Here is a 24,701-nt window from a genome sequence, read left to right on the forward strand (position 1 = left end):
GTCAAGTATAGCCCCGCTGATAGTGTCGAATGGAGTGTATTCCTTCCATACATCAAATTTTAAAAGACGGAAATTTTGAAATTCTTGTCTAGGGGAGAAACTGCAAAACCTTGTTGTAGGCAAATATACTTAAATAACTTTTGTTTAAAGTGAATACTTCAAGTTTTTTGTGAAGTGCTAAACCACTTTTAAAAACCCCTATTCCAGCAAAAGTCAAAAGAGTACCAGGGGGCTTAAGCCCCATCAATTAGGCATGTCTGAGAGGCCCCAGCGCTCAGAAGTGACTGGGTACCTGAGCAATCTTGTCAAGTAAAGCCGGCCTGAGTGTGCCTGTTCGGAGTATGTGCGTGTGTTGGGATGTGTGTGTGTGCTTGGGGTGGGAGGAGATATGGCATAACAGGTGGTCATGAATTCTGCCCTGTAAGTTCAATGCTAAATAGGCAAGCCTTCCTCAACATGATGATGTACAAATCTCTGATCTTCGGGGTTGCCCAACATTACAAAGCGGCTTTTGTTTATTTTTAGTCAACTATTTCACATGTCCGCAGTAGTTTCTCAATGTAGTAGTATTATTTGGGGGATTTAACAACTGGGAACAAACTGCTCTCTGAGACCCACTCCCAATCCTGGACGGTATGCATGCGAACTGACCAGAGCCCAGGAGCAGCAAGGCAAGGCTTGGCCCTGGACGGAGGCAATGGAGCCATGGCCATGCTGCCTGCGGACCCCACCCATGTCCTGGGTTCAGACCTGCAGCCTCCCTCACGCAGCCCAGAGTTCCCAAGCTGCTCGAGGAATACACTCATGCGACAACCAACATGTTTCAGTCAGCAGGAGCTCCAGGTCTTCCCAGTACCCACCGCTCCATCCCCTATGCAACTGCCCCCACCCCCAACCCTTCCGAATAACTTGACATAGAAGTTTAAGGAGTCTTTTTGATCTAACGGAAGCCATTCATCTACTCATGAGGTTTTTAAATGTTTATTCTGAAATTGCTATGTGTTTCAGGTAATTAACAGCTTACTGTAAAAACAAATATAAAATTTAGAGCAATAATACCTATGGGATGAAAGATGGGAAGGAAAAGCACAGAAGCACTTGCACCTACTCCCAAGATCTTAGGCTTTTAAAATACACTCTGCTCTCCCCATAAAGAATCCCTGACTTTTTCCTGTTTGTATAAATAACAAACCTTCAAAGAGGTCACGGATGGTATATCAATCCTAAAAAAGTTAAAAATCCTGGTTTAGTTTTGCTTAGGGTTTGCTCTTTAGAAGCAGCAAGAAACAAGACTTTACATAAATAAAACACTTGACAGAGAATGGTCAAAACAAAGCATAATAAAGCCAAAATTAAAAAAATCAGGTTGGGATGAAACACAGCATCCAACAAATAGGCACAGGAGGACAAAAGCCACGTTGATTATGCCTCAGAAGAGCTACAGGAGTCCCTCATCAGGACACAATGGCACCTGGCGACACGGGAACTTAGGAAAACACCACCTCACTGACAGGACACGCATCAACTTAAAAAATATTTTAAAAGGACAGTAACATATACAAGTACAATTAAGTCAAAACAGCAAGAACCATTTATTTTTGAGACAAAATCTTTAATGACCATTATCGAATACTCAAAAAGGTTTAAAGTGGCTTTCCCTCAAAACCATGAAAGTGTGTTTTGAAGTACTGGCCATTTGACTTTTGGCAAACAATTGGGACAGAAATGTAGGCCTAGAAAACATAAATTCTTTTATTTTTATGTAATTCTTTGTTACATTCTCCTAAAATCGCTACTTGACTTATGAGGTGATGATGATGGAAAGCGACGGAGAACAGCTGGGAAGTCACCACCGTGCAAACAGCAGCTGCCAGAACAGTCTAGAAAATACACTTGATACACTTTAAAGAAAACTAGCAAAACTAAAATACTAACATTTCAAGCTTCCCAGAATTTTCAACAAAAAAAAGTCATATTAAAGTGAGAGTTTGAAGAAACAAAAAAAACTTAACAATTGAGAAATTTTAAAAAAGGTAATGCTAATAAAATATGTTTAACAACTTAAATGGCCCATAGCCTTGGCAAACTAGATTCTGACCAGCACTTTAACTGAAAGCGCTGATAATGGCAGTGCCCGGCAGGGTGGCCCCTCCCAGAAACAAACAAGTCACTCACGTTTCCGTCGCTCCTCTGGCCCCCTTTATGGGTGAGGACCACCACTTCCATCCACTTTCGCAGATGTTGCTGGTGAAAAGAAAAAAAAAGTCCTTAGACATTTCTTCCTCACAACAGGAGCATTTCAATTCCAAAATGCTTTTAGGTAAAAACACATTCGTAATCGTTCATTTCCATCCAATTTAACGTGAGAACGGCAGTGTTTCTGTTAATGAAATAGCCCAACATTCCAACCAGCAATGAGAGGAACTGGCATTTGTTTCTGAAAATGCCCCGAAACCGCACCGTTCCAATCCAGGGCGCTCACTGCTGAGCGCTACTGCCATCGCTACTGCCCTCGCCCGAGGCCAGTGCTTGGCGTCGCAGCCGTCCCTTCACTGAGGGCTGTGACACACCGGCACCAAGGCCCGGGTGGGGTCGAGAAGTGAAGGAAGCCCACTGTCCTCACAGCGCTGAGGCTGAGGCGGGGAAGTCGAGTAAAGCCCACAGGGGCAGGCAGGCGACAGAGTGACAGGAGCCCGCCTCAGCAGCGGGGCGGAGCCCGAGGGAGGAGCGCAGCCGTGGAGAGGAAGCAGAGCGGAAGCGGAGAGGCCGAGGCCCCGCCTGCAGCGGAAGAAAGGAGAAGGGCGGGCTCTGGGGGCCAGGGACGCGCTGAGCACGGCACCTGTCGTGTCAGAGGCCGTGCAGGCGCGGGCAGGTGGGTGGCGATTCCGGTCTGTGCAAAAGGGCGGCAATCACCAGCTGCAGACTCTGTTCTGCTGCCAGAGTGACAGGAGAGAGCCCGAGCACGAAGAGACTGCGGCCTGACAAGCGTGTGGCAGTCCGGGTCCCACCCATCCCACCCATGGTGACCAGGAAAACCAGGCAGACAGGCACTCAGCCTACAGCTAAAACCACAAGAACGTCCAAGTAACAGAAGTATCTTCCTTACCCTACACTGACCAAACGTGCCCTTGAAAGCACTGACACCGCACAGGCATCAGGTTGTGTAACCTGGACTTCATGGTACAACAGGCTTGGGGACAGATGGTTTAACTACATCTCAATACTTTTCTGTGAGCCTTCTGTATAAACTTCAAGAAGAATACAGTAAGCTGTGTTTCCCAAACTTAGCCAATGCAGGTTTTTCATGGAAAGCCCGCATCTTGCAGGGCCAGTGTTCCAAGAAACATACACTGAGAAACACTAAAACAATACATATCTTCAAGAAACTAAGTACACTAAGCTAACTGTGGTTTACCAGTAAAATTCCTTGAAGGAAATCACCATAATATATATTCATAAAACCTATCTTATTAGAATAGCTATTTATAAAAAAGTTTGTGGCAGTCCCGCAGCACAAACACAAAACACATCAATGGGGCCCAGGTCAGATGCGGGTGAAATGGTGCCAGGTGGGGATAGTGGAACAAACAGTAGCGTCGATCATTCTTCATCCAGTACCTCAACTCTCCCTGCTTTAAAGGATTTTCAACCACTCAGGAAGCACCTATACTGCCAGAGAAGGAAAAAAACCCCAAATTCATGTAACTTTATTTTAGGGAAAAGGTCTCCTGGCCTTAGAAACCACAGGCTATAAAGCAGTTCTCACCACACTGTTTTAAAAAGATCTGGCTGACAACTTTTATCGAAGGAATTCACAGCTCTCAGCAAATCTGAGGGTTTAGGCTGGGGTAAAAAACACAAAAAAACGCAAAACAAACAAACAAACAAAAAACAACCCCAAGGTGCTTCAGGCAGGCATGCAAAGACCGGAAGGAATGACTGCTGCCAGAGGGAGGAGACAAATGTAACATGAGGACACTGAGAGGACATGCACCGCTCTCACCTGTGAAAGCACCAGTGATTATAACATTATGTAAGAAAACGCATGTACTTGTGCTCTGAGGAGGAAGTGATTAATGTCCCTTACTTGAATGACATTTGTGAATGTATAAATCGATGACACTTATGAATGGGTATAAATTCATAGGTATATATATGTATTGCATATGTTTGGAATCTGAAAGGGAAGGAGACTTTCAATTTGGAAAATTCACTTGCACAAAATACTGCTTCCCAATTACACTCTTCTAGTAGAACATAAGATTTTAAGGACCAACCATAATACTATCAACTCCCAGTTAGGTGTTTGGGTCATTGTTCATTTTTAAGGTGTCCACAGATATAAAGAAACTAGCATATCTAGCTAAACATAGCAATCTATCTGCTCACTCCTGTTTACAGCTGAGGAAAAAGTGTATCAAAACAAAACAAAACAAAACAAAAAAAACAAAAACCCACCTCTAATGTTTTAAAATATCTAAGTGGCCAAAGGCTACTCAAGAAAAATACATGCAGATTTGTAGTAACATTCTATGAAATCATATGTTAAATCATTTATAAGTGTCTATTTGCCAGAAGCAAAGTCAAATGTGTAAGAAAGTTAATAGCTGAGCCTCCTTCATCTGTCTATACATCCAATTTAAACATTACCAAACAGCCCAGACCTGTGTAGCTCAGTTGGTTGGGCATCATCCCACAAAGCAAAAGGTCACCAATTCGACTCCCAGTCAGGGTACATGCCTGGGTTGCATCACTAAAAAAACATGATCAGTCCCCAATCGAGGTGTGTACAAGAGACAACCAACTGAAGTTTCTTGCATCAATGTTTCTCTCCTTTTCTTTCTACCTCCCTCTCCTCTCTCTAAAAAATAAATAAATAAAATCTTTTTAACCCAGATTTTATTTGCATGATTATTTCCTTGGTAATTCTAAAAACGCAAAGGACTTCTAAAGTTCATACAAGTTTTTCACTGTACCATTGGTATGCAATGGCAGAAGACTGGAAACAACCTAGGTGGCCAACAATGGAGGAATGGTGAAATAACTGAGGGTGTGTCCACATAATCAAGTATTATGTCATCAATATACAGAGTGAATAAGCACTTTATGTTCTGATATGAAATGGTGGCGTAGTAAGAGGAAAAGTAAGAACCATGTGTGTATTATGCTTCCTCTTGCGGGAAACAAAAGAATACACACGTGTCCCATTACAAACATAAAATGCCTCTAGAAAAACACACAGGACACTGTTAACACTGGGTGTCTCCAGAAAGGGGGTGCAGAGCCTGAGGACGGGGTGGGAGGGGGACTTATTACAGTATACCCTTCTATACGCTTTGAATTTTAAACCATGTAAATACAAGGTCTGTCCCCAAAAAACCCAACCATTATTAATTTAATGAGAAGTTTGCTCAACATCAATGTAACCTGGCAGCCATGGGCAGTGGACGTCACTGTAATGGCCAGTGGGGGCAGCAGATGCAGTTGAGTGAGCACGTGTACTGTGTGGCCATTGCATTCAAAATGACTAAACGAGTAGAGCAATGAATCTGCATCAAATTTTGCGTTAAGCTTGAACATTTCTCCATGGTAACTGTTTGGATGATTCAGAAGGCCACAGCCATGGGCAACCGGTGATCGGCAGCCTCATCACCACAACACACCTGCTCACGCCCCACGGCTCATGCAGAGTTCTTTGGTGAAATATCAAATCACCCAGGTGACTCAGCTCCCCTATACCCACATTTCGCACCCTATGATTTCTGGGTTTTTCCAAAACTAACATCACGTTTGAAAGGAAAGATTTCAGACTGTGAATGAGATTCAGGAAAATACAATGGGGCAGCTGATGGCAACTGGGAGAACTATGAGACATCACCTTCCTATGTATAATGTTTCTTGTATCTTCTTCAATAAATGTCTCTATTATTCATATTGCATGTCTGGATACCTTCTGGACAGACCTCATATGTTACTTATATTTAAAAATTCAAATTTTTCACGTTTATCATAAAGTACATTTACATGTATTTAGCTTACCATCATCTGATCACAAAATTTATCATTGAAGGAGTTTGGAAAGAGTCTGGTAACTGACGTCAGACGATTCACAACATTCAGTGTCAAGCTTCGATAATCCCCCAGCATCATCAACAAAGGTCGCATATGTGTATGGATTTGATCTACTTCTATGGTAGCACCTTCTAAAAACTATTTTAAAGGAGAGGTTATAAACAAAAACAGACAACAGAACATACTTTGTGATAGAACAGAACTGTTATGTGACTCTAGCAGCAAGTTTTTGTCTTTCTTGGGAAAATGGAATATTAAACATAAACATTCCAGAAATTTATATGACAAGAAGAAAACTAGTCATTACTGTTTAATATTTTTAAAGGTTCAGTATGACTATGGACCAGGTAGAGACATTATTACAATCACTGTACATTAATAACCCCAGGCAGATTTTCAGACAAGGGAAACAGAGCTCCTGAGGCAGAGTTTCTCTCTCCCCCCTGCCCATCTTGTGCACACACACACCCCTCACCTTTCTCATACAGGCCTCTCCAGCCTCCTGGAGCTCACTATTCGTGGAGTTCAGTGCTTTGAAGAGTGCAGCAATGATCTTCTCCCTGGACTGAGGGAGGTAATTGCAGGCAGCAAGCGCATCTTTAAGGAGAGAAATATACAATCTCATTATTAACCTGAAAAATACACGCACAATTTCCTTGTCGAAAAACTCTTACCAACAAAAAAATACGCATCACTAAAACTCTTTCCTACTATCTGACCTCAAGAAAGACTAAAGAACACATGATCTACTCACTTTATCTATGAGTGAAGTCAGCAGCCACGATCAATCTTACACTGTTCAGACAGGAGGAAGGAAGGCTGAAGAGGGAGCAAAGAGGGTCCCCCACTGACGCTACTGGCCCCAAGGCACCTGCACACAAGGTGAACACGGCTGCCCTACGGGCGGGCACATGCTGAAGGCGTGCAGCGGGCACAGCCTGGCACTCTGGAGATGAAAGGACACACCACTCACAGCCCGGCTTCCCTCCAATACTCATGTCCAATCGGGAAGCCTCCTCCCAACTCGGGAGGTTAAGGCTTTGAAAATACAAACGTTCTTAGAAAAGTGGATATACTTCCATCCTATGTTAGTTAAGAGATAACATTCTGGTGAAAGGAATGCCCACATTTGCTAATAGGAATGTATGAGGGGCACCCCAAAAGAAAGAAACCCCATCAGAATAAGCGAGAAGCTGGCAAACACCCCTGGCTCTGCACCCGCACCCCCCCGCCCCACTCCGGTGGGCTGTGTCTTGAACACCGTAGCCCCATCCTCAGGCTCGGGTGCTGCAGTCTCTGTCTCTCATCTCCTCTGCCGCTAATTCAAGGAGTTTGACAGTATTTTATTAAGGGTATAAATATCATAAATGTAATAAAGTGAAATAAAATAATTTGTATTGGGTATTTATTTACCAAAAAAAAGGGAAATGACTGTTTCTAAGTACAAAGGTGAGTAGTGATCTAGTATCTCTTCCTAAACTTAGCACAATTCCTGTGCTAAACACTAATCACTGATGTTCACGAAAGCCTAGAGACAGCAGGATTCTCAAATGTTTGAGTCGTTACAAAGTCTATATTGTTGTACATCTTACTATATGCTCTGAGTTGGATAAAAATGGCTATCGGAATGATATGACAACTCTCTTAAACCAGAATAGTAGATTCATAAGAGAACTACAAAGAGTTTAGTACAGAGTAAAATCCACAGTCTACAATAGTTTAAAAAATAAATACTAACAATCTATATAAACTATTGACATCTCATTATCTAGTTCAACAAATATACAACCATAATGTTTAATCCAACCTTAAAAACATAAAGAGCCAAAAAAATTAAGACAACAAAAAAAGGCCTCTGTCCCTTTTCGCTTTTGTCCCCAGCAACTCGTTTCAGATTGATAACAACTTACTCAGGGCTGCAATTCGCAACGGCACGAGTGATGGGAGGCTTTTGTAACAGGGCAGCTTTGTCAGAGCTGAATCTTCAGCCTCACACAAGTTCAAGAGCTGCAAAGAGTAAAGCGACTTAATTTAGCCCGCTCTTGCTATAAAGACAGATTAAACTTGCAAGTAAAAGAACACAGCAATCTTCCACACTCCCCACAACCCTGTTAACAACTGACAAATGGAACTCAAATCCCAAAGAATGTATGAAAATGTGACTAAGCTTCCTTATTCTACACAAACTCAGTCAACCTCATTAGTGAAATAAGTCCTTACATACTTGCTCACCCCCTGATACCATAATGTTTTTTCTTTACACAGAGAATCACTTCATCTAACTGCAAGTTCCATGATGGCAGATACGTTCTCCTCCTCGCTCAGAACTGGGCCAGTGCTCAGCAAATATATATGCTACAATCCAAATACCTGAGTGCTCATGGGGTTTTTTCCAAGTACGGAAAAGCATAAAGGAGGAAGGTCAAAGTCTCCAGGAATACTATAACTCAGGGTCCAGTGGCGATGTCTCTATGCTTTATTATTGCCCCATTTTATTTACATCCTCAAAAAATGGTACAGATACCATTTTTCCCTTAACAATTCCCACCTAGTAAAAAATTCAGAACAGCAGAAAAGGGTAAGGAGTGAAAAGAACTCCAAGCCGCCACCCTGTTCCCCTTGGCTGGGAACTGCCCCTCCCCCCTCGCATAGCAGAGGCATGTGAGAGCACATGCGCAGCCAGGGTCGTCTACACCCCCATCTAGGTGGCTACGCTATAAAGCCAGAGCTCCCAGCATGGCCATACACCAGAGTTCCCAGGGAAGCTTTCAGAACGTAGAGTCCCAGACCTACTCCATATCCACTGACGCTGAATCACCAGAGAGAGGACTTGAGAGTCTCTCTTTTTCTAAAGATCCTCACGTGTCTTGCTGCAGCTAGCACACTGGTTTACACTTAGAAAACTAGTTCCGCCCCCCAAGATTTATCATCCAACACTACCAGGATCTGGTCTGAAGCTTAGTGAGGAATTTTCCATGCAGGTTAAAATGAATCTGCCTCTAGAACCACCAGAGAAGCCATCCTCCAACTTCAGTGGTTCTGTTGGACCCTCAGTCAAATCTTAGAAGCGATGATTCTTATACAAGGGACATAAGATATAAATGACCAAAACCAGACCACAGGATCAAATGACCCTATGTCCAACTAAACACACAGGACTTAAAGAACCAAAAGGTACAGTGTCGTGATTGGAAATTCAGCCCAAGCGTGGATTAGGACAGGTGTGCTTCCTCAGGACGATGCCTTGCCACCAGGAGTGTGACGTATGTCTTACAGAAACTTCAGATTGGGCCTGATCAGTTGCTCAGTCCTGTATCTAAGAATTAATGCTTATAATCTGACTGTATCTGAAGTTTGTTTATTACTGTCTAGTATCACCACACACTGGAAAATTAACAGTGACAAACACTTGCAAGGTAACATCTGCCTCTGACCATTATTTTGAGTCAAAGGGCCAGTCAAATTCACTGAACAGCATGAGAAGCTGGCAGGATAGGGTAGTGATTAGGACCCAGGCTCTAAAGTAACAGTCGTGGTTCCCACTTAAGGCCCACAGCTTCCCTGCTGTGGCCTCGGGTGCACAGCAAACCCCAGGCCCGGTGTCTGCACCTTCAAGATGCCAGAGCCACAGCGGGCACTAGCATGAAGGAAGTCCTCAAAAGCACACAGCACAGCCAAGCGATTACTAAATTCAGTGAGCTGGCTCCGTGCTTTCTTACTGTGGGCACTACCTGATGGGACCACAACTAACGTGGCTGGTAGTCTTAGCCCTAGATTACACCCTGAAAGGCCTGAAGAGCAAGGCGCCCTGTAGAGAGCGGACAGAGTTCGAAGGACTCAGGAAACACCCACATTCTGCTGAACATCTGTCTGCAGTCACCAGGTCCACCTGCTCCAGGCCCGCACGTAACACACGAGCGCAGAATGCTGGGCCAGGCTGCGGCTGGTTACCTGCGGTCACCTCCCAGGCCTTCTCTGCATGCTGCCTGACCAGTCTTCGCACACAGAGACAGGGTACCAGACACACGTCATCACCATCCACACCATGCGCACCACCACCCCCCTACCTCTGTGTAGAACACCTTATGCTCCACCACGTTAAGATCCATTGTGAAGAGCCTGGGCTGCAATGTGGTACAGAACGTGTTCCCCTCCATCAGGCCAATCTGCGCATTGGCAGGCTGGTGTCTGAGCAAATGCTTCTTAGGTGGGACCATATCCTGGAGGACCTAGGAAAGGCAAGGAGGAAGCACCACTGACCGCCTGCCCCTTGAAAAGCAAATGCCTCTCATCAAAATACTATAAAACAACTATCAATTTAGAAACCATGCCCTGGCTAGTATGGCTCAGTGGACTAAGCACCTGCCTGCAAACCAAAGGGCCACCGGTTAGATTCTCAGTCAGGGCACATGCCCGGGTTGCAGGCCAGGTCCCCAGGAGGGGGTGCTTGAGAGGCAACCACACATTGATGTTTCTCGCCCTTTCTTTCTCCCTCCCTTCCCCTCTCTCTAAAAATAAATAAATAAAATATTTATTTCAAAAAAAAAAAACACAACAACGAAACCATAAGAGATGACAGGTTATGACAAATGTCTTTTAGATAGGTGACAGGGAATACATTTCATGGGCTCCAACTGGTGGATGTCCAATACATTCCTAAGGCTCCAGAGTTGCTCCTAAAACACACACACCAGACTGTGCTGTACAGACCCAGGAAACCAACCTTCTGTTCTCTTGACACTGACAATTACCAATATAGCCACCATTAATACACACATTGCTCTTTGCATAGCTGAGGTCAAAAACAGCATATATAAACAGTACTCTGTGAAGTGGACACAAAATTGTAAATTATGTATCCTCTACAGCTCAGATTTGAAAGGAAGAAAGCCTCAGAAATCTTGCTCGTTACCCTAGTTCTGGTGACAGAAATCTCACCTCTTTATGGGGTTCCATTATCACTGTCACACTTTTCCCAGTGACCTGGGCCAACACTTGCAGTGAATGCATAGCTTGTTTTCTCACAGTGGAATTTGGAGAGGTGACTTCTCGAACCAAGTCATGCGTCACGTGGTGAAAAGACTTTTCCTGAGCGGCCACAATCTCTTCTGCTCTCTCCTCGTCTTTCAAAGGTGTCGCACACCTCATCAGGAGCTGCTCCAGGGTGGTCTTGGCCATGGCAACTGCCCCGTTGGAAACCTGCAGGCCAGCGACTCCTTAGATGGGAACGGGAACAGCTGCCCAGGGCACCCACATCTCCCGCACAACCTGCCCGCCACAAACACTGTCACTGGGGGAGACTGGGGGGCCCACGTCCCTCACGCCAGCTAATTTAATGCGACTACTTCAAACCTCCACTAGGTACTTCAGCAGCTAAATCACATTCTTACACGTATTTCCTGTTTGTCATTCAGAAAAGAGAATGTGGATGTAGGCGTGATCTTTGTATTTACCAAAGAGATAAGTTGGCAATGCCCACCACAGTCTGTTTGATCGATTACAGGGGCACACGGGTTCAGGAAGAGCGCAGCTTCCGTAGGTGCAGGTGGAGCGTGTGCACCACCCAGCCCCAGGGCATGGCAGAGCAGCAGTTCCCCTCACAGGCTTCTGGCTGTTCCTTATGAGGGCAGATAGCTGTGTGGTAACCAGAGAAAGCAGCTAGAGAGGTTCTATCTGTCCTTCTATTAGAGACCCTGTCACGGAACCTCAGCTTTCAAGAGAGCAAATTTGAGAGTTGGCTCATGCTATCACTCTCCCGGTAAACCGGCTCCTGGGGACGGCCTGGTGAGGCTGGAGCCACCCCTCACCTACCTCTCCGGTTAAGTCCATCATGACGAAGAGCAGGGCTTTGAGGAATGTCTGCTGGTTCTGGAGAACCCAGGTGAGAGGCAGCCGCTCCATGAGAAACTTAATGGACACCACGCCCCCCAGCTTCGCATACCAGGCCTGCTCGTAACAACACGCACACAAGCGCTCCACAATGTAGGAGAACAGGGGCAGCTGGCACGCCTGAGGGAAACACAAACACGCACACCTGATGTGCCGCTGCTGCTCTCCCTTAGCAAAAACACCCCCCAAAGAGACAACGCTCTTCAATGCGTCCTCACCCTCTCCTTCGAGCCCAGGATGATACTTGCAACATCAAATATCACAGCGAGAGCCACCTCCCCGATCTTGCAGAGTTCCTTTTCTTCGTACGCCATACAAATAGCTATGGCATCAATGAGAACCAAGGGATCCATTCCCTTGGACCCGTTTTCTTCACTGTGAAACATGGCTGTGCTGGGCTGGCTGCCCACCTGGTAGCAAGGTAGCAAGAAGGGACCTGGAGGAGAGCGCAGGGGCGTGAGAGGTGAGCGCACACATGCAGTGTTCTTGTCCCTCAACTGGGAGGTACCTCCTTCTTTTCTTTGAGGTCAAGAACTCGACAGACCAACTTCTGTTAAACTGCATTTATTTGTAAGCTAAATGGTCTGATTCACACTAAGGTAATTTTTCTGAATGTTTCCCATTACACTGTTATTATTTTCAGATTCTGTCAGTCATAAATCAAAAATGTATTAATTTAAAATGAGACCCACCATCAGTTATCTTTTTAAAAATCATTAAATAGGCCAAGGGGCAGAGCACAGGAATGACTACAGGTTGCCCTCCAGACATTCCTGACATTCAAATGACAATAAAAAGCAACAGCATCCAGCTGTGATACACAACACACAGAAAGAGACCTAGCTGCCAGCACTATTACTAATTAATGCCTCAAGGGTGCCCAGCACCAGCAAGAAGGGAGCTATCGACCTTACTGCTGGGAAGTTAACGTTAACGCAGAGGAAACAATCTGAGTGCTCAACTGCACAGCACTGACTGTTTAGGCCAAGAGGTCAAAGGGAGAGGGCGCCACGCCCTGCAGTGCTCCCAGAGCGCCGCTCGGGGGTCCCTGGGCAGGGGCTGGGCACACAGGCAAGAGGGGTGCTGCTCAAGCGTGTCCACTGACCAGCGCCGGTCAGGAGGCGCTATAAACTTGAGTGTGTTCAGAAACTTGCAAAGCAGTGACATTATTAATGTTTTCTACAAAAGCACCAGTCTGCAGCGGGTCAGGAATACAGCCAAGGAGACAAAACCAGTCCTTCACCACCAGAGCCTGAGAACTCCTGCAGCACAGGCAAGAGGCTGATCCCGACAAGGAAGGGGAGCAGAGTTCACCCCAGGAGCAGAGACGAGGGCTGTAAAACAGCCTCGGGGGGGCTGGCGGGGCAGCAGAGGCAATAGGAAAACGATGCCACGGGGGAAAGTCAGCAAGGAGTGTAAATGCGAACTGAGTGCTTTAGGCATCCCACAATTTTCACAATACAGCACCCATCACTGAAATACCAATGATCTTTCTCAATGTAATTAAGTGGAAAACTAGAAAACAAAGGCCAAAAATCAATCAGCCAAACTCAACTCTGAACCACCACCAGGTTCGGACCAAGTTTCTGACGCACTCTACAGAAGTCCCATAACCACTCGCTCTGCCCCACTCACCGCACTGCTGGGCGACTGCCACCATCGTGTAGTGGCGGATCAGGCTGGCGACGAAGGGCAGAGCGCTGGGCCGGAGATCTTTAATGACAGCAGACATGAAGGCCCCGGTCAGGGCCTGCTCAAACGTCTTCCGTGCTGGAGTGTCTTGTGCTTTGTAACGATGCGATATGATGACATTAGGTATGGTCTTTTCTGTAAAGCTGAAAGACACAATTAAATCCATCGTCACAACGCCCAGGTCCTGAGCTGACAATTCCACTATGACTTATTTTCAACCTGCCCACCTTCCTCCTATTCAGATAGGCCTGAGCAAGTGAATTTCTCTGCTTTCATTTCGGCAACACTGGGAATCAAACATGATGAGTTTCATTACGATCACTTACAACCAATGGTTCATGAGACACCAAATATGTTCTACCTGATATGAGCACAGCAATGACCCAAGAGGTAAATTACAAAATGCCAGCAGATTCAATATTTTTATAACTTTCCAATTTTAGGTTGATGTTTAAATTTGATCTTTTATAATTAAGCCAAATTCTAAGAAGTAACATGATCAAATAGGGATGAAAAGGCTATTACTTAAAGGCAGCTATACATCTGTTATACGTTAAAAATCAAACCATGGGTACAGAATCAAACAGGGCTATGGAGCTCATTGATAAAGCACTTACTGCCAATTCAAATACATGAAATTAACTAGAACCCAAGCGGGCAGAGGGAGGGAAGCAGACATCAAACACAAGGATAAGAAACAGTCCTCAGTATTTTTAAAATTATTAATTTCTTTGACATTTGAATAGCTCCAGATAATAGAACTTTCTTTCTATGACAAGAAATTCACCCCTCGTTGTTCCCACTAGCTCTCTGGCTCTGCCTCTGAAGCTGCTGAGATACACAAAGGCCCTTCATTACCACACATGACAGCTTCAAACAGAGCGGAAGTCTTCTCAGGTCTTCTCTCACTCATCGCAATGCTCCTTAAAATGCCACTGGGGTCGAAGGGCCCAGCACAGATGCCTGATTCCCTGTATCCTCCCCAACCTGCTTCTCCCCAAGACCCGAAGACCCCAACGCCCCAGCAGTTTGGCTTAAAGCCAAGACACCCTGCAGCCAGCCGGCCAAAGTTAGCCCCTTTCATCCACTTCACGTAAGACTGGGGGCAAGACCCAAGGTCTTCACTGCGTCCTCCTGAGGCCCTGCCCCACGCACTTCTCCCTGCCGGCCAGTGCGCCCCAGCAGCCCTGGGCTGCGGAGCCCCTAGGGCGGCCTCTGTCCCTGCATCCTTGAGCCACCTCTGGAGGTTGTCACAGCTTCCTCCTTCAGACTGCGCCGTGACCTGTTCCACATCACCTGCTCCTCCAAGAGGGCTTCTCTGGCCACCCTCTGTATTAAATTGCCCTTTGGACACCCATCCCCTTAGCCCAGCGAGCTTCAACCTTCTTCAACTTACGGCACATGGGAATTAATTACCCAAGTTCTGCTGCACACCAAAAATATATTTTTTGCTGATCTGACCAAAAAAATGGTATAAGTTACATTCATTCACACTGGACGGCTACTGTTGTACTGGCTGTTGTCACTCTTTGACAACAGAAAGGGAAAGAGGTCAGTGTCCCTGACTAAAATAGTGAGCTCCTGCATGTTTCAATCACTCTTGCAGCACAGCACACGAAATGAAAATCGCGGTTTTAGCCTGATATGCTTTAAAGCACTTGCTGTGACTGAAACATTACACATTTACTTCTTTCTGCTCATTGTCTTCTCTCCAACTAGAATGTGAGTTCCTTCAATGCTAGGATGCCGTCCTGTACATGAACCTTGAGCAATGCCTGGCACCAGAACGATACTTAGTCTGTGAGAGCAGCGAAAATGCAGAGAGACAGAGAAAGGATGGTCTTTGTAATAAACGGACAGCAGATATCCAGGGGGCCAAAAATAAAAGCAGACCCCTACTCCTCACTGTTCACAACCATCAATTCTAAAGAGGTTCAAGATCAAAATGTGAAGACCAGATTATACAGCTTTTAAAAGATAATACACAAGAGTGTCTTCATGGCTAGTATGTGGTAAACAAGTCCTTACAAATGATATGAAAAGTACTACACAAAATTTAAAAAGGTATCAATCATGAACTTCTGTTTACCAAAAATCCGCCTGAAAGGAGGTGGGGGTGGGCAGAGGTGGAAGAGGGCATAAGGGGGATAAATGGTCATGGAAAAAAATATAGTGAAAAAATAAATTAAATGGTCAATAATAAAATTTGACTGAAAGACTTAGAAACAGGAACACCCCAACAGCAGTGGGCACATCGCAGCAAAGAGACCGGGACCTCTGTTCCTTGCTGCACGGAGCCCCCGTCCCCTCCCGGGGAATGGTGAGGCCAAGGCTGGGGGAGAGAAGGAGCCAGGTGAGCCAGCAATACCTTGTTGAGCTCGAAAAGAACTGCTCAAAACTGATGGGGACACGTCACACGAAGACAAGAGCCAGGCAGGGGGGCTCTCACTGATTAAACCTGGACAGTTTGGCAATCGAACTAAATAACCAATTGTCAGATATTAAATAAAATGAGCATCCATGAGCCTGGATTGCTATAAACAAATATTTAAAAAGAAGGAAATGCCCTTAACTTTACAAAAAATGGAAACTGCCCTGGCTGGTAAGGCTCAGTGGACTGAGTGCCAGCCTACAAACCAAGTCGGCTCGATTCCCAGTCAGGGCACATGCCTTGGTCGCGGGCCATGTCCCCAGTTAGGGGGAGCGCGAGAGGCCACCACACATTGACGTTTCTCTCCCTCCCTTTCCCTCTCTCTAGAAATAAATAAAACCTTTAAAAAAAAACAAAAAATGGAAACTAAGGATAGGAAATCAGCATTTGAGATCCGTACAGCAATAGAAAGGAGCAAACTATTGACAAACTGTACATTACAGATGGGCCTCAAAGGCATCATGCCAGGTGAAAGACGCCCAACACAAGAGACCACACACTGTATGGGTCCCATCTGTATAAAGTGTCCAGAAAGGGCAGGTTTACAGAGACACCAAGTAGATTAATGTTTGCTTGGGGCTGGGAATGGGGGTGAACTGTAAATGGACACTGAGGGATCTCTCTGGGGCTATGAAAATGTTCTAAATCTGATTTACATATGCAACAGTACTACAGGTTTTTAAATTGTAACACTTGAAGTACATGAATTTTGGATTTATAAAGCATACCTCAATAAAGTTGTTAAAAAGAAAGAAAACCACCATTTTGTAGTCATCATACCAATACTTGAACCAGGACTGCATCATCAATAAATGTTACAACCATTTATTAAATCCTGGTGGCAAACAGGGTATTTACATTACTTCCCACCAATTACTTACGAACCACCAACAGTGAAACAACCACCTGACAGCACACGCAGGGCCAGCCACACTCTCACCCACGGGAGGGCCGACATCCCACAGTCCCGAGTGTGCCTGTGAGAACACGTTTTGGGGTGCGAGGGGGTTCCACTGGACAAGCACAATCTGAATCTAATCATGGAAACACAGGCGAACCCTCACTAGGGAAATTCTGTAACGTAAACTGGTCTATATTTTCCGAAAATGTCAATGCCACAAAAGATTTCACAAGGCCAAATAATTACCCTATTTTTCTACGAATTCGCCTATTTAATTGAAATTTAAAACCTTATTGAGCATAGTAGTAGCTCACAACTGTTTTTAATATCAAAAACATGTGGATTGCCACCATCTTTTTGTTTCTGATACTGGTTATTTGTGCCTTCTCTTCTTCACGCGAAGAAAGGAAGGAAGGAAAGAAACTTGACTCTCCTCTTTACTCTTGCCAAAAGCTTTTCCATTATATTATGGTTTTAAAGAATCGACTTTTGAATTGATTGCATTCTATTGCATGTTTTCCTTTTGTTCATTTCCTCTCATCCTTTTTTTTGCTTACTTTTTTAAATTTTTTCTCATTTTTAAAACAAGTATTTAGCTCAATTTGACATTTGTTCTTTCCTATTATGATTTTTAACAGCTTTACTGAGGTACCATTTCTATGCCACAGGATTCACTTATTTTAATTATACAGTTCAATGAGTTTCAATTTCTGCGGCTGTGCGACCATCACATCACCCTGGAGAGTCAATCCCACTCCCGCCTCCAGGGCAACCACAGCCTAAACTGCGGGAACAACACGCAAATATCACTAGAAATATTTGGAGAAAGTGTCACCATAGACTGGAAAAGCAAAAGATCTGTTGAATGTGCATCACGTGACAGGCACTGTGAATGTAACCGTAAGCGGAAGGGAGAGCAAGGAGTACAAGCCTTGGTTCTTGAAACTCTCAGCCTAACGAGGAGCCTATCACAGAGGCAGACCACAGTGGAGACAGGCTCTAACACCCAGGCACCCAAGTTCTCCTTTCTATTTTCTCTAAATGCCAACAGAAGCATTACCAGGCAGTAACATGTCATTCTCCTAACCTGAAGGAACATACTCATAACACTAAGGAATTTGGGAGGTCCTCTCCATCCCTCATTCCTGAAGCAAGGTATGTCCAACTGCAAAGAATTAAATTACCAACATACTTAGGGTGTGCAAGGAGCTGGTAGAGAGCATGTTTATTGTCCTCTAGACTCATCATTGCCACCAGGAAGCACTTGATCACCTCCCACGCCTGCCTCCGGTAGTAGGGCTCAGTGTTGGCACTTTTCAGGCAGTCCAGCGCAGTTTCAATGGCCTACGACAACAAAGACAACAGTTTGTATCGAATCACATGGCTTTGAAAGGCTTTCACCAACAGCATCTGCAGCACCCAAAAGAACCTTAATGTGTGTTCCTCCTGAAGGGAGCACAGTGGGCCACACAGCTAGCAGGTACTCACCACACAGAAATATTTTAAAAGGAACTGCACGGTTCATGCTAAAATGTAAAGTGGAGTTCACTAATTTTGTGCTTAAATAGCCAATGGGAGATTCCAGAAATTAAGTGAGCTCAGAAGGCCCCTTGTGATCGATGTGCTGGATTACACTAGATTCTGAGTCATCTGCAGACATATCAAGGTCCTCGTGAGAATAATGAACTTTCTGCAGACTTTCCTGTGTCTAAGTTCAAAACTAAAAGACAACTTTCCCAAGTTTTCACTAAACCGCTCTTTAAAAGAGAAAGTTTTACACCATTTTTTCAGAAAACCTGCACAGCAACACTCATTCATATTTTTATCCTTTTCTTTTCAATGAGGTTGACCAGGAAGGCAGGGGAGGCACAATCACACAAAAAATAATAATTTAAAGACTTTAACCAAGATATTAATTTAATGACAATTATATACATAAATATCAAAGACCTGATCTGTGTCAAAGGTTAAAGACTTATCAGGGCTCTGTGTGAGGAGCCAGAGAGGGAGCCGCCGGACAGGGCTCTGCACTCACGGCCCAGCCAGGAGACAAAGCACACACAGCCGCTCAGAGCGTGATGCGGCCACTCAGGGGGTGACACGGCTCCTCACCACGTGGCCAGCTGCGTGCCCGAGTTCTTCTGGGCACTAGGGAACTATCGTTTCTCCTACTGCTTCTGATCTGGTCATTACCAGGTAATCAGTAATGTGAGGATAATTTTAGAAATTTTGTTTTTGGGAATCGGTGTGAGCTACGAGCCAATTACCCACTGAAGAGAACACAGGACCGCAGAGCAGGCCTGACGCAGCACCGCCGAACGGGAACACACAGCCCTGGGCCTGGCCTCGCCGCTCACCCCATCCGCTAGTCGGCTGCTTCGGCTTACGGGCTGTGCCAGGCCCTGAGGGCACCGCCTGCTGGCAAAGGAGCTCCACAGGCACCGTGGGGTTTCCACACTCATCCAGGGGGTGGTGGAAGCCCCTCTTCAAACCCTGGGGTCCCCCATGCTTTAGCTGCTTTGGGGAAAAAACAACTTCTAAAGAAATTTTCTTGCTCTGCTTATCTATGCAGACATCAAATAAAAGTCAGATGCCTTAGTTTTCACTACCAATCATCGACCTTGCCACTGACAGAGCTAAAGCAAACAGAACCCCAACTTAAAGAGGTTATCTAAAATGTGAGAACATGCTACAGACACAGGAAGCTCATCATAGCGATTTTCAACGTAAAGGCAGAATTTTAGTTGTCTGTATCCTCTTAGAAGGAAAGTGGCGTGTACCTGGCAAACATTTTGATAAGATTTTGGACGAGAGGCTGAGATTGCATTTTACCCTCGCAGTTTAGAGGAGGCGACACTGACCTAGGGGGTGGAGCTGGGAGAGGGTCGGGGACAGTGGCATGTGCTCAAGGGAGTGGGGGCACAGCTGGGCTAAGAGATGACAGAAAACAACTCTGAACTGGCAAGTACCCACAAGGGGTATCCCTCCTCCCAAATTTAGTCAAGTCTGGTTTCTTAAAAAATCACAAATGGGGTACATTCCAGGAATGCAGGGATGATTCAACATCTGCAAATCAATCAATGTGTTACACCACACTAACAAAATAAAAGACAAAAATGATCTCATCAATAAACACAGAAAAAGCACCTGACAAGATACAACATCCATTTACGATTAAAAAAGTGGGTATAGACTCTTTATGACTTAAAGTGGGTATAGAAGTACCTCAACATGAACGGTAGGTATGAAAAACCCTCAGCCTACATCATGCCCAATGGCGAAAAACTGAGAGCTCAGAAACAAGGTAAGAGTGCCCAGTCACCACACGACTATTCAACAGAGTGCTGGACACCCTTGCCAGAACAACTAGGCAAGAAGAAGAAATAAAGGCATCTAAATTGGGAATGAAGAAGTAAAACTTCTTCGTGATGACACAATTCTATATATAGAAACCCTAATGACACCACAGGAAAAAAACAATTAGAAAAGGTAAACAAATACAGTAAAGTTGAGGGATATAATATAAATATACAAGAATCTGTTGCATTCCTATGTACTGAACAGCAGAAAGAATGAAAACAATCCTAATAAAACAAAAAGAATGAAATACCTAAGAATAAACTTAACAAAGGAGGCAAACTGAACAAAAGACCCATACACTGAAAACTGTAGACACTGTTGAAAGAAATTAAAGACGACATAAAGAAATGATGTTCCACGTAAAAAAATGAAAAGATGTTCTGTGTTGATGGATTAGAAAAATTAACACTGTTAAAATGGTCATAATACTTAAAGGAACATACAGATTTAATGCAATCCCTATCAAAATCCAAATGGCAGTTTTCAAAGAAATATTTAAAATAAAAAAATCATCAAATTTGTATGGAACCACAAAAGATCCCAGATAGCCAAAGCAATCCTGAGAGAAAAAAGAACAAAGCAGTAGATATCACACTCCCTGGCTTCAAATTATATCACAAAGCTACAGTAATCAAAACAGTATCGTACTGGCAGAAACACACACAGACCAATGGAACAGAATTGAGAGCCCAGAAATTAAACCACACATATACGAGCAACTGATTTTCAACAAAGGAGCCAAAAACATAAAGTAGAGAAAAAAGTCTTATCCACAAATGGTAATGAGAAAACTGGAAAGCCACATGCAAAAGAATGAAAGTAGGCTGCCATCTGACACCAGACACAAAAATTAACACAAGATGAATTAAAAACTTGACTATAATATTTGAAACAATAAAATACAAAAAAGAAAACACAGCCACTAAACCTAAGGACCTTAGTCTGAGAGGGGTTTTTGTGAACTTGATCCTAAACGTAAACGAAATCGAAGAAAAAATGAATGAGACTACACAGCAAAAGAAACCATCAACCAAACAAAAGGGCAACCAACTGAATGGAAGAAGTTATTTGCAAACAATCCCTCCAGTAAGGGGTAAACATCCAAAATATGTAAAGAACTCATCCAAATCAACAATTAAAAAAAAAAAAAAATCTGATTAGAAAAATAAGCAGCCCTGGCTGGTCGGCTCAGTTGGCTGGGGCACTGTCCTGTACACCACAAGGTTGAAGGTTCAATCCCCAGTCAGGGCATCTGGGTTGTAGGTTCAACCCCTAGTTAGGGAGCATAAGGGAGGCCACTGATCAATGTTTCTCTCTCACATCAATGTGTGTGTGTGTCTCTCTCTCTCAAATCAACAAACAAGAAAGGAAGGGGAGGAGGAGGCAAGGAGCAGGGAGAGATATGCTTAACATCACTAAGCTATAAGGAAAATGCAAATCAAAACCAGTATGAGAAACCACTTCACACCTGTTAGAATGGCTTTTATCAGTAAGGTAAGAAACAAGTGTTGGAAAGGACATGGGAAAAAAAGCACCCTCATACACTGCTAGTGGGAATATAAACTGGTGCAGCCACTATGAAAAGCAGTATGGAGATTTCTCAAAAAATTAAGACTATAGTTACCATATGACCCATCAATTCCTCTTCTGGATATCTACCCAAAAAATTTGAAAACATTTATTTGTGAAGATATATACACCCCTAAGTTGCAGCATTATTTACAACAGCCAATACATGGAAACCACCCAAGTGTCCTTCGATGGATGACTGGATAAAGACGACGTGGTACATATATACAATGGAATACTACTCAGCCATTAAATAGATGAAATACTGCCATTTGCAACATGGATCTTGAGAGTATTATGCTAAGTGAAATAAGATATAAAAAGCCAAGAACCATATGATTTCACTCATGTGGGATATAAAACAAAAACAAGAAATAAAAAATCTCATAGATATAGACAACAGAATGGTGGACATCAGAAGGGAAGAAGGTGGAGGAAGAACGAAAAAGGCTAAGGGGGTCAAATATATGGTGATGAAGAGAGACTAGACTTGGGGGTGGTAAGCACACAATAGAGCATATAGATGTCATACTATAAAGTCGTACACCTGAAATTTCTATAATTGTTAACCAATGTTATCCCAACACATCAAAAAAAAAAAGAAATCACAGAACTCACTGAGTGAATTCTTATCCAGACAGGTAAGCACACCAAGTCCTACAATATGAACAGCAGGACAGGACAGAGTTAGCCTGAGTAAAAGGAAGGCTTTGAGTTGTTCCAGGCCACAGGATGCTGGTTTGAGACCAGATCTGCAAGTAGCACAGAAATCTCTCAGCTGACAGGGGCTTAATGAAATGACTGGGCTGCTCAGATACATGTGAAAGCCTACTCTTTTTAAAATACCCAGTTCACAAGGGATAGAAAAATGTTATGAAAAGACATAGTAACAAAGGCTATATATAACGTACAGTGGGAAAAACACTGGTTATACAGTAAGAAGGAAATCTCAAATGCAACAATGTATACTACAGTTAAGTAGACCAATACATATGTAACAAAGGACTGAGAGGGGTCAACAGATGAAGGGGGAACATTTGTTCCCCCCTCCCAAGGATATCCTCACCCAATCCTCACCCAAGGATATGTTTACTGATTTTAGAAAGCAAGGGAGGAGACAGACAGACAGACACATCAACCTGAGAGAAACACTGGTAAGTTGCCTCCTGTACACTCCCTGACAGCAAACTAGGTATGTGCCCTGACCGGGGACCAAACCCATACCCTTTTGGTAGGCAGGACAACACTCCAACCAACTGAGCCACCCAGCCAGGGCAGGACAGTTTTCTCAATGAGGATAAAGCAAACGTAGTCGGATGGAACACTGAAAGATACTGGAGACACAGTCTGTTCATTTTTCATGCAATGAACATGTCCTAAAGGGCACGTGGAGAGAAACCGCAGAGCTGCTCGCATTTGGCTGAGGCGCCAGGAAAAGCAGCAGGGGTTGTTTAGATAGCGGACAGGAGACAACCAGGTCCTCTGGAATCACGGGGATGAGGAACCAGAATGGAATTAATGCGAGTTCTACATAACAGTTGAGGTAAAGGCCACTGGGCATCAAAACAGACTAAGTCTTAGGGCCCCGTGGGCAGGGTTTCGCCTTCTTGTCTCTCAGGAAAGATGAAACTGCTCAAGAGTCCATAGCCTCAGGGGCAACACCCCCGCACTAGCCTCCTGCTGGTACGAAAGCTCCCTGGCCAACCAAGTTTGTCCCCAAAATAATCTTTCTTCTTTGAGTTAGAAATTCCATCCCAAAAAAAGTACATGCTTTATTCACGTATTTTCAAAAAGAAATTAGCTTTCTTAGAAGGAAACTCACAGTATCTTTAAGAAGCTACCAGAGACTTCCAAATTTACCTTCTCCATTGGGAGCTGGAGAGATGCTTTACAATCAGAAAACTCCACTGTAATGCTGGGGCCCTGAACTTCAGTCACAACATAGTGTAGCTTCTGGGATTCCTTTAACATCTTCCTGTTACTGCCACCAAATTTTCCAAGTACACGATAGGCCACGTGAGAAATGCTATCAGCAGGATTCCGTAAAGTGCGCCATAAAGCCTAGAAATCAACATGTTTTCATTAAAATCCTTTCAAGGTAATGCATTCACATGGTTCACAAATCAAAATTCAAAAGTTATAAAAGACTATACAGCAGAAATTCTTCCTTCTACACCTCTCCCCCAAACACAAGTCCCTCTTCTTAGAGAAAAACAGTATTATTGGTCTTGCGCGCCCTCCCAGAGAAAGTTTACATCTTTACAGAAAAGCAAATATAAATATAAACATTCCTCCAAGCTCCTGAAATACAAATGGTAGCATACAGTAACTACTGCAGGGCTCGAAAGCAAGAAAACTAAGCAATATATAGTTTAGGCATCTTTACAAAATGAGATTGGGAGGAACGTAGAGGAAAATGCAATTTACTGGTAAATTCTCATCCTAGGATTAGATGGTGATTTCTCAGGTTTTTACTTCTATCATTAGGTTTTGTAACTTCAAAACATGATATATAAATTATACATTTCAAATCTCATATTAGAAAGGATGGCAAAAGGGGAAAACGTGGATCAGGCCGAGACCTGCATTATGGGAATAAGGTGTATCTCGTTCTTAAAATTAGTAAAAAGAACACATGCACTCAACTGTTCCAAAAAAAACTGTTTTCCCACATTTTCCCAGCTAAATTATCCTGTCTTGAAAATTATCATAGTTCACTATTATATTTTTTTAAATCACCTTCTGAAACAATGCCCAATATTAGGATCTACCAATAATCAACATAAA

At 43.9% G+C, this 24,701-nt stretch overlaps 1 protein-coding gene across 6 annotated transcripts in view; it reads right to left on the reverse strand.

The window, feature by feature from the left end:
* The window catches only part of TRRAP (transformation/transcription domain associated protein), a 121,837-nt gene that overhangs the window by 61,117 nt on the left and 36,019 nt on the right, over positions 1 to 24,701 (reverse strand). For all 6 annotated transcript variants that reach the window (XM_054568521.1, XM_054568520.1, XM_054568519.1 and 3 more), the window contains exons 21-31: positions 23,775 to 23,975; positions 18,178 to 18,329; positions 13,597 to 13,796; positions 12,180 to 12,397; positions 11,884 to 12,081; positions 11,011 to 11,271; positions 10,140 to 10,301; positions 7,983 to 8,079; positions 6,548 to 6,669; positions 6,040 to 6,210; positions 2,176 to 2,244 (exon numbers count right to left, since the gene is read on the reverse strand). In XM_054568521.1, the coding sequence (XP_054424496.1) occupies positions 2,176 to 2,244; positions 6,040 to 6,210; positions 6,548 to 6,669; positions 7,983 to 8,079; positions 10,140 to 10,301; positions 11,011 to 11,271; positions 11,884 to 12,081; positions 12,180 to 12,397; positions 13,597 to 13,796; positions 18,178 to 18,329; positions 23,775 to 23,975 (1,851 nt within the window). The remainder of the gene's footprint in view (positions 1 to 2,175; positions 2,245 to 6,039; positions 6,211 to 6,547; positions 6,670 to 7,982; positions 8,080 to 10,139; positions 10,302 to 11,010; positions 11,272 to 11,883; positions 12,082 to 12,179; positions 12,398 to 13,596; positions 13,797 to 18,177; positions 18,330 to 23,774; positions 23,976 to 24,701) is intronic.

This window comes from Pteronotus mesoamericanus, unplaced genomic scaffold (genome assembly GCF_021234165.1).
Source record: "Pteronotus mesoamericanus isolate MK-2021 breed Mesoamerican mustached bat unplaced genomic scaffold, CSHL_Meso_final contig_2, whole genome shotgun sequence".
In the NCBI taxonomy this organism is placed as follows: Eukaryota; Metazoa; Chordata; class Mammalia; order Chiroptera; family Mormoopidae; genus Pteronotus; species Pteronotus mesoamericanus.